The sequence below is a fragment of the Aptenodytes forsteri genome, unplaced genomic scaffold, assembly GCF_000699145.1.
Source record: "Aptenodytes forsteri isolate BGI_AS27 unplaced genomic scaffold, ASM69914v1 Scaffold526, whole genome shotgun sequence".
NCBI classification, from domain to species: domain Eukaryota; kingdom Metazoa; phylum Chordata; class Aves; order Sphenisciformes; family Spheniscidae; genus Aptenodytes; species Aptenodytes forsteri.
Window position 1 is genome coordinate 347078 of NW_008794596.1, and position 11073 is coordinate 358150.

The 11073-nt window shown below is 37.5% G+C and overlaps 1 protein-coding gene across 1 annotated transcript in view; it reads left to right on the forward strand.

The window, feature by feature from the left end:
* PYGO1 (pygopus family PHD finger 1) overlaps nucleotides 1–2686 on the forward strand; it is a 17717-nt gene extending 15031 nt beyond the window's left edge. The window contains exon 5 of the mRNA XM_009272685.1: nucleotides 857–2686. Within this exon, the coding sequence (XP_009270960.1) occupies nucleotides 857–1978 (1122 nt within the window). The 3' untranslated portion in view covers nucleotides 1979–2686. The remainder of the gene's footprint in view (nucleotides 1–856) is intronic.
* The last annotated feature ends 8387 nt before the right edge of the window (nucleotides 2687–11073 follow it).

The following is an 11073-nucleotide window of genomic DNA, read 5'->3' on the forward strand; positions in this document are numbered from 1 at the left end:
TTGTGTGGAGGCGTTTTGTGTGTGGGTGGGGGGGGGGGGGGGAAGTTCAGTCTTAGTTTATTAGTATTTAGGAGGAAATGCTTTCTGTGAGCACAGTTAGTGTGAGGGTGAACCAGCTAGATGTTCCCCACAGGCTAGTCTAGAATGAAATTCAATTGTATAGCCGCTCTGATGACATTTAAACAGCCTCCGGGCTCCATTAAACGCTTGATTATGCTCTGTAGCCAGAAATCCTTGTATTTTATACCTACTGATTATGCTTTGCAGACTGTCCACAATCACTGAATGCTCATAAGGGACACCTCTGTTTGGTACACAGAATATGGAAAATTCTAATACGCAGACTCCTATATTCTATATACCTGTTTTAGGGTTATAGTAACATTCGGTTTGTATATCCTCATAGAAGTGGAGTGTCTCAAGAGATGTATATTCAGTAAAATGGACCCAAAATGAAACTTAAGGAAATGCTTCAAATCTGCTGTTCAACATTTGGAAGTATTTTGTGCATGTGTTTAAGTGACACATGGCTTTCTGTATTGTTGCTTTTCTTATGTAAAAGATTAAGAAATAGAAGTCACATATCAAGTAGTATTTTCAGAAGCATGGTTGTGCAACTGCACAATTTTTAAACACTGAGATTACTATAAATCACCATGTTATCTGGAGCCCAAACTCCTCTCTTGCCTCCGTATTGAAATTTCAGACAGCCTGGCAGGGTACAGCGGGTGATCTTTACACAACAGCTGAATAGTTCTTTTAGCAGTAGTGCTGCTAATCCAGGACCTTTGTGGTTGGTCTGTTTGGCAGGGAAATACTAAAACTAATTTAAATGTTGTATTTAAAATATTTTTAGGGATCATCATTTCCTCCTCCATCTGAATATGCTCCACCGCCGAATCCAAGCTCTGACCACCTTGTAGCTGCAAATCCATTTGATGACAACTATAACACTGTGTCTTATAAACCACTTCCTTCAGGAAATCCATATTTCAGTAATCCTGGTTATCCTGGCTTTGGAGGCTATAACACTTTCAGAATGCCACCTCACATGCTGCCCAGAGTGACCTCTCCATATGGTGGTTCTTACTCCCTCAGAAACCAACCACATCCCCTTCCTCAAAACCCTGTGGGAATGGGTTTTAGTCGACCCCACTCTTTCAGCTTTGGTCCACATGATAACCCAGGTTTTGGGAATCAACCACCTTATAGTAGTGGTCAGATAAATCAAAATGTCAATATGCCTGGTCAGCATTTCAGACCAAATCCTGGTGAGAACTTTGGTCATTCTGGTCAGATACCTCACCCTGACGTGCCATCTAACTTTGGTCCTGGAAGCAATCCAAATTTCCTAAATTCTCAGCTAGAGTCAAACCATTCTTTTGTTCCTCCACCAAACACGTACAACCAGACAAAATCATCAGCACAAAAGCAAGACTTTAGTCAAGGTGGAAACAAAGCATCCAGCCAGAACACTGCTGTTCATCAGCATCATCACAGGACAGAGGACATTGTGAGTCAAGGTAACAGTGACCTAAAAAATGTTACTCGAAACAATGTGGTAAATCAGGATAACAGCCATTCTAATAGTGCTGATAACACTAATGCTAGTCATTCAAATGGGACTCAGAGTAAGTCCCGCCAGCCTCGAGGTACTGCTGAAGGATGCAACTCTGAAAAGAGCAGCAAAACACCCCTTCATCCCAGTCGTCATGGTCACTCGTCCTCTGAACCGGTCTATCCATGTGGAATTTGTACACATGAAGTTAATGATGACCAGGATGCCATCCTGTGTGAAGCCTCTTGTCAAAAATGGTTTCATCGTATCTGTACAGGCATGACTGAGTCAGCTTATGGCCTTCTTACAGCAGAAGCATCAGCAGTATGGGGTTGTGATACTTGCATGGCTGACAAAGATGTCCAGTTAATGCGTACAAGAGAGACTGCAGGACCACCTGCATTGAATACGGATGGCTAACAACGTGAATTGGTGGTAGTGGTTGAAATACTTGCTATGAAGATTTGGTTACAAATTGGGTACTTCACTTTCTGCAGACAATCAGTTGTGTTTGATTGCTGTCATCTTTTTTTCGCTAATCTGTTTTCATTCATAAACTTCCATCTCAGCTTTTGTACTCTTGGTTTTATGTGTGCAAATGTTTTACAGGATGGAATATTTTTTTGTTTCTGATTAAACTGTAAAACATAACTGACAATTGATCAGAAGTAGAATGTGCATTGACAATTTTACTGAAGGCAAAAATGTGCCCGTATGAATAGCCCTGAATTTGCTAGTGTTAATGTGTTAACTAACACTAGCATTTAGTGCTTGGTTTTAATGGTACTATATTTGCAAGTACTCATTACATTTTATTTCTTTGAATATAGTGGTGATGACATGGAGGAATGTGCAGTACTAGTAGTTTTTATTTTAGGGTAAATACAGAGAATTTCATATGTGCTTTTTCCTATTTTTGAAGTAAAGCATTAACACACTATTCAAAAATTGATGACTTCATGCTTAGTAACACAATGAAACCTGCAACTCTTACACATATATATTTCCTTGAAAAGGCAATGATCTCTTTTGACTTCTCAGCAAATACTTACTTGCTGAAGACTCTTGCTAGGTCTTGCAGTATTTGGATATAGTTACAAAATATGATTACATTGGAAAAAGAACACATTGAGTTTATGAAGTCCAGTGCTTTAAATCTAGAGAATACCAAAACTAGGGTTGCATATGTAACCTTAATTAATTTATCTTGAGCACATACATTAGGATACGGTCTCTGCATCTGTCACGGTTGTGCAATCATGCACCTCTCTCTCATCCTTTCTCATTGATGGTTCTGGTCTCCCACCTCAGTGCTGCCTGAGAATTGTGAATGAACTTAGGGCAGGGAAAGTCCTGCCCATCTGCTAGGGCTTTCAACTAAAGCCTGCTCAGTCATCCTGAGCTTACACAGTCCACTTGGCATGAAGGAGGGTGCAAGGCAATGGGGTGTGCTCAGCACAGGCTCTGAATTGCAAAATAATTTGGCCAGCAAAGTCTTAAAACTGAAATTTAAAACTTAAAATTCCCACCACTGCCTCAGCCTGTCTTGCAGTGAAGGGGTGAGAAATCTAGGGTGAAGAAAAATACAGCTTTCACATCAGGTGTGTTTAGCTCACATCAGGAGCAAGTAATCAGAAGTTTAGCTTCTTTGCTAAACTTGATATCCTGCTGACAAGTATGAATGACACTAGAGCTTCATGCGTGATGCTAAGAATTCTATTTTAATATGGGCAATTTGATCTTATTCTTGATCTCAAAAATACACACACACCCCTTTTTTTTTTTTAACGTGGGGAAACAGCTAGCCTTGAAGACTTCAGCCTTACCAGTGTGATAAAGTTGCATATGCAACTGAAAATGTGTGTTTCTGTAGAGAGAAGTGTTGTTTTTACTTAATAAAAGGTGGCACTGTAATAAGAGACTCTGCTTGTAATACTCACCACTGTGCTGGAAACTTTCAGTTTTTAAACAGTCAGCAATTAAATCTTATGTCAAGCATTACAGGTAGTAGTCATGTTCCTTAATGTGATAAATTGTTCAGGCCTGTGGTGATGAGTAATGTAGCAGCCTATATAGAATACCGTCATTTATATAAAGAGGTAGTTTTTATGGTAAGCTATGCTAATGAGTGAAAAGTAAGGCCTGTTTGCTAGTTCACTATTGTGTCTGATTTTAAATGGGCTCTACTGTGGTACTTTCCTGGAAGATACTGTGCAGATCTACATAACTGTCCTTGTTTTATTTTAGAAGTGATAAGTTTTATAAACTCTTTTACTGGAGAAGTGCAGTATTGCCTTCCGTTTTTGTCTTGCCTCTCATCAGGAAAAAGGAAATAATGTCTAAAGTGTAAATGACACAATTTGTATTTTGAGGATTTCTTGTATGGAGATATAAAGAAAGTGTAAGGCAGATCCAGGGCTTTTGTTTTTATCACTATTTGCTTTTTTTAGTACAGAGGCTAAACTTTCTCTTGTTTTGTTAGAGGTGTGATATTGAAAAACAAACAACAAAAAAACAACCAAGCAACAACCTCTCTTAGATTTATTCTTCAGTAGTTTTCCTAATGACTGACTGACTGTTAGAATCTGCTTTTGGTATCTAAAGTAGCAATTAAACGAAACCTTGTTTAGATAGATTTGTTCCTCTGGAAATGAATTTGATCTCTGCAACAACTTGCACTGTGAAGGTAGTGGAGCTGGTTCAGACCTACAGCAATGTAAATGAAATAAAAAATGTGGCTCAGTGAAAATTCAGCAATAGCTCCAATGGTGATACTGTTACCTAAGCATGCTGTTCACAATACCTTACTCACTCCCACACCCCATTCCTGTTGTGAGAAGATGTTTGGGGCATTTGTTCTCAGAAGTCCAATTAATGTTTTAACGTTTTGGAGCAGATGTTGTATTTAAAATAGCCACGTATTTCTTAATCTCTTCCTCAACCCTACATGAAGTTAGGCAAGTGTTCTCTGTATTAGCTAGCAAGACATTAGAATTTAAATATAGTGTTCTTACAAGTTTAAAATCAACTGGAGTATAATTTTATAAGCCTTAAATTGTGTATTTGTGAAACTTATTCTAACAGTTTATTTCAGTTTTTCTAAACTGGTACTATGTTGGGTTTGTAATCCAGTGTATTTTCTGCGTTTATTAACCTACAAATTCAAGGCATTAGCAAATGCCAATTATATCAAATAAAAGCAAATGAACAACAAAACCAAACTTGTTATCACACTGATCATAGAGATATGACTGATTAGGATCTCCAGAAGTCATCCAGCCAATACGCTCTTGGCATACCTGGACTCTTTATCTAGAGAGAGGGTTATACTTTGTTTTTCTCTGCATGTATTGCCTAGTAGTAGTTCAAGTATGCACAGGAAAAACAACAATCATGTTTTGTCAGTAAGGTACTAGGAAAATGTCAGCTGGTTAGAATTAGAAATTAGTTATAGAAGGGTGGGTGGGAGGGTTGATTAGAATAGTTGAGTTTTTTGTAATAATCTACATGAAACAATTTGTATTGAACTATCATGTGCTTCTTTCATTACTAGTGATTTAGACTGTACTTGTGCTGCACACCAAAAATACTGCAAAGATTTTGTAAATCTTACAAACCTTAACATTTTTGTGGGAAATGCCTGCGTCCTTTTTAAATAGCTCCTTGTCATGGTCAGAAATGCAGCCTATATTGCCCAAAATATTCTTTTGTTTTGGTTTGGTTTTGTTCCCCCCCTGCCCCGAGGCTGAAATAAATAAGTATAAACTGGATTGACCTGTCCTTAATACTTAAGATTTTTTGCCAGAGACCAGTTTTAAATGAGGAAAATACGTAATTTGCTCTTTAAAATACTTGTTTTATTGGTGTCAGATCTAAGTGACAGTGCTGCATATAGGCTAGAGGGTAGATATAAAAAATCGTGTTTCTGGGTGTTTTACTGATCCCTTTACTTGAGACAAGCAGGTTAACTGTTTGTACCTCAATCTCTTCTTTCAGAAGATCGGACTAATGCTTACTTCCCGAGGGTGTTTAGAGGCCTAGTTATTATTTGAGATCTTCAGATTAAAGAGACTAGAGAAAAGTAATAATGTTTGCTCTATTCAAAACAAAAATATAATTTTGGGGGCTGCTCAAAGAAGAATATACTTTGTGACCTCTGAAGTTTTTTCATCTAAGAACCAGTTTTGTAATCACATTTTTCAGGCTTATCTTCAAGCATGTGAGAATTAATGAAGTCAGTGGAACTGCATGCACACGGTCAAGAACGTTTCAAAGTGTTTGCAGTTCAGGGCCTATGATATTTGCGAGTGGAATGCTTTTTATGGTTTGAGATTTTTACAAAATCAATGGTGTTCAAATGTAGCACCTTTTTAACACTTGTCTTTATTCCAACTTAATACGATAACACACCTGCATTAAATCTATCCCTTTCATTTTATAAATAAACATTGCCTGGCAGTAAAAGTATTGGTGTAACATTTTTTTTAAAAAAGGAAGTCATGCTTCTTATCATGTTGTATGTGACTTAAATGACTGTTTCATATTAAAACTAATCTTTCCTTATGTACTGCTTAAATATACCTGTTTTGGGATATCAGTTCAGTACTTTTTATACAATCTTGAATGTGTTCCACATTGGTGACATGTATTTTTGCAACAACTTTTTTGTTTTGATTTTAAATTAGAGCATGTCTGAAGTAATACATGCATTAGTGCTGTGGTGTGTGGCAAAGTTAATGTATGTAATTCAAATTGGAAAAAAGTTTCCAGACTTTGTCCAACATTAACCCTGTGGCCAGGGATTAAATTACTATGTAATACAAATTATTTCATATCATGATGTGTTTTAAGCTACTCTATGAAGTATGTGAAACGTTATTGTTTATGGATTGGTAGCTGGCGTGGTATCTTGCATAGAATGAGGTATGATAGATGGTAGCAATTCATGGTAATTAAAACTGACTACCTTTCAGAACACGCAGCACTTATGTGCATTGTCATCTTGTTGCCATAACTGTTAGTATGAATTTCTTAATATTATCCACTGACAAATGGGTGAACATTTGGTAATAAGCTCATGGGTGTGAAAATTCTATTCTAACACTCTTTACTTGGTTTACAAAACATGTAATTTTTTTATCTATTGGATGTGATTAGATATATGCAGGAGGATGTAGAACTGGATGTATTTTAAAGTTATTCTGCAATTACTAACTTTTGTCTGAAGCTTTCTATATTAGAATAGACTCTTCCTTAAAATTGGAAAATTAAGTGTACTTAGCAGAACTCTTGAGGCAATATAACTATCCTACACTACATCTTGAGTTATGCACATTCACTTCTTTGTATGGAACTCCTCTGATTTCTTGTTGGCTTATGCTTTATATGAAAATAAAGGGTCCCTTTAGTGCCCTAGTCTTGTGTGTCATCAGTTTCGAGGTAATTAATTCTGAATGGTGTTCAGCCCCTTAGAGGTGCTGCCTATAGCTTAAAGTATTCAATGTCGCCCTTAGTTTCCCGGTTCAGAAACGGCTTATCTGAACATCATAGGGAATACCTATTTTTGTGTTGTTTGCCATAAATGATTAATTTTCCTTTTCGTGTTCAAACAAACTGTCTCAAAATAAGTTTTGATCCAACGCCACCTTTTTACTCGGAGGTTTGTGCACTGTAATTCAGGAATTGCTGTATTGGAGACAGTTTGGGATTGGAGTCACGAGAGATGTTGTGTCTATTCCTAGACACTCATCTCCTAAAGGATGGTCTAAATCTGAACTTCCATATAACTTAAGGAGGGCAAGCTTTTAATTTTTTTTTTTTTGGCCTTTCTTCATAGTTTTTTCTGAGCTGTGAAAGAATATGGAGTTGTTGAGGGATTTTTACTTAAGACAGTCTCTCCTCCAAGCTTTTGTATGTGGCCCTTAGAGCAGACACTGTGTTCTTTAGGGCCTTCTGACTTGGAATTTTTTTGTCCACGTTCTCCTTTCAGTGTTAAAGATGAGTTGAAAAAGGCAAGTTACCAATCTACTGCCATCCAAACAGTGCAAAATATAAGCTGATTAAGATTGTTGACATTTTTTTGTTAATAATTATGTGATATTTTACCTTTTAGAAGAACATATATCAGAATCTGATTCAAGCGTTCTTGGAAAATGTATATGGTAGATCTTGTCGAGCACTGTATGTAACTTTGTTGCTTTCTGTTGTCTGGTTTCAGTTTCTTTTCAAATAAAGATAATTTTTTGCGGGGAAGTTGCCTCTTGATTTTATGAAGATGATGTAATGCCTAGATTAACTCTTCTAATGTTTTGCCTGTGAGAATGCATTTGGATTAGGTATAATCCTGCAAGCAACAGTATGAGGTTGTATTGATCAGAGAAGACAGCTCCTGCCTCTCTTGGAGAGGTCCACTGTTCTGTAAAGGCATTAATCTGAAGTAACTTCAAAGCAGATTAGAAGAGGTCATGCACCATAAGACCCATTTCTTTCTTACAGGATGGGAGGGAAGGCTCAGGCACCATTTGGCTGAATAGATTCTTTTTTTTTTTTTAGAGCTTTCTGCACTTGGGAAGAGTTTATGCAAAGAATTATTTATTCTAATTTATAATAAGATATTGCTGTTTGTTGAAATGCCAGAACTAATGCATACCAAATCAGTACCTTATCAATAATCTCTAAAAGCAACTGATATGGGTGGTCCCAACCCACACATGCAAAACAGTTTGTTGGAATAAATAGCATCTCATAAAATGTTCCTGCTCTTCTTAAAAAACATGGAGGGATGAGGGAAATGAGAGAGAATTTAGAATGGATGGGAGGGAAAAAAGGTTATTTATTAAATTAAAGATAAGAAAATGTAAACTATTTAAAGGATTTTTCCCCCCATATATTAAAGCCTCTGAAGCCATTAGAAGTGAAATAATCCCTGGAAGAGATGTGTGTATGTATTGGCAACTGGAAGGTCCAGAGTATTAGTAATATTATTAAGATTTGACTGGAATACAATCTCCATCCTTCATAGCACAGGAGATGGGAATTTAAGAATAAAGTTTTCCAGGGAAAATTTTATCTCCTTTCACTACAGAGTTTCTTGCACTTTTGACTGATAAGTTCGTGTCAACAGAAGAAAGATCCTGAATGGACCTCTCTTTTGGTTTATGTTGCAAAAGTATCGTAGCGAGAGCTCAGTTACTCATCCAAGTAAGCTAGCAATGTGGAATGTGTATGACATAGGTGGTGGTTCTGCAGATACACATCAATGCCAAGACTTTTAAGGTTGATCCAAGACCTTTTTCAGTCCCTTTTGTGTCTTTTAGCAGCTAATCTGCTACTTTGACTTAGAAATGTGTTAGTGACATTTACTGTGCCTTCTATGAGTTATATATAGCTTTGCATTGGAGATCTAGCTTTTAAGTAAATAGACTTTTTTGTTAATGTATTGGAGCTATTTTGTGTAACTTGAGAAGACCAAATACAGGTAACCATAACTATGTCCTGTCCTGTAAAGTGTGCATACATAGTATGTTCTTTCTGGCAGGAACAAATAATAAGCTGCTTTATTCCAGTATATTCTCTGTGATTAAACTAAAAATGACACCTGGATGACCAAGGCAGAAGACCAGCACTCAACAAATCTAAAACTTTCATTGTCCGTGAATGAACTCTTCAAAACTGAAGGATGCATTCTGGATGACTACAGCTGCATTCTGGAGTGGTAGGAGATTTTGAGTTACTGTTACATTACAATAATTCTAGCCAATGCTGCTATTGGAACACCCTGATTTAAAACAAAACACTATCCCCTCTAACCGGCAACTCTTCCATTACTTCATCTAGGAAGCAGGCAAATAGGATTTTGACTACGGTGTGCAGTTTTGGCATCTCCATTTTTCAATATAGTAGAACTGGGAAAGCTTCAGAGGTCAGCAAGGAAGATAAAGTGATGTAAAAGAAATGGAAAAAAGAACGTCTCTCAGTGGAGAAAGGTCGATAAAAAGATGAATGGCACAGAAGGGATGTTTACAACTTGCTTGTTTCATCCTTGTCTGCAGTTGCCTGAAGTTAGTCTTGCAAGACATACAGCTAAGATAAATAAAGGTAACATGAGACAGGTTTAAAACAAACAGGAGGAGTTTTGTTCTCACAGGGAGAATCTTTCCTCAGCTTTTATTTACTTACCTGTTTTACAGCTTCTTAGACTGATAGCAGTCTGTTTATGGAGATGTCATGGTTTAAGTCTAGGTTCAGAACTATAAACCACACAAGCCTCATCTGCACCTGACAGCAAGGCTCTTTATGCCACGGTGCAGATCCTAGCATAAGTCTGAAAATATGTATCATGCAAGGTTTAAAAAAAAAAAAAGTCACGTGCCAAAAATACCTAAAGCATTTTGACTTTCAGTTAAATCTCTTTCCTCTTGTACTTTTGAATGCTCTTGGAATGAGGAATTTAATTCAGTTCTCAGATTCCAGTCCATGCAAGCATTCATCCAGATGATACTGTTGTGGGTGAATGAGGGTGGAGAATAACCCAGAAATCATATCAATTACGATTGATTTCTTGCTCTGAAAAAGTTCTAAACCTTTGCGATATCTACTTTTTAATCTCTCTCTCTCTCTCTCTCTCTCCCCCCCCCCCCTCCACACACACAAATAAAATAGTAACCGCTACTATTTGAACATTGCTTTGGAATATGGGTAACAGAACATACAAATTAAATATTCAGTGATACACATCAGAAATCTTAGCTAATGCGTGCAATCTTAAACTCAATTTTTCTTGGTCATATTTTAAAAGAAAGAAAAGGGGGGAAACTGGACTTTTTGGTTCTGGATTTTTTCCAAATAGTTCTAAGTAATCGTATACTTTTGAGGAACTTAAATATACCTGAACGTTTATCCAAATGTGTTTGGCTTGCCTTTCAACCCATATTCCCCAGAAGCAGTTGCTTTCTATGTATGAGATTTTATTTTGGCAGACAGAGTGTTACTATTTGTTTGAGGAAGGTTGAGCAACAATGTGCAAACTACCTCCCAAGTTTCTGGCAAAGGCAGCAAAATAGGCAATACTGTGAGGCAATAGCAATGGAGCTGCCAGTGTGACCTCATTATTTTCAGAGGACATCTGGAAGTTTCAGTGTATTGCTAAATCAGTCCTCGGCTTTTAATAGCTTTTACCAGAAATTCTCAAACTAATAGCAGTGTCTCTCTTTATGGAAGTGTGTTTGGCTACTACGAGCTGCGTTCCTTCCTACTCTGCTTTAGGTGCGAGTGATGACAGCCAGAGCGGTGCCTTACATTTGCACTATCTTGGCAAGTCAGTGCGCCAACATCTACAGTAGAGTTTCTATCAACTAATCTCGCCGAGTTTTAGAAAGTCAAAGATACTGTACGCCTGCTTAACTTCCTGCACTGCTACCCTGAGCCCCAGGGACAGTTCTTGTTTTAAACCGCGTACAGGACCCGCAAGAAAGCGCGCTTCACTCGCTGGCTTGGCTGGCCTGCACCGCTCCGCC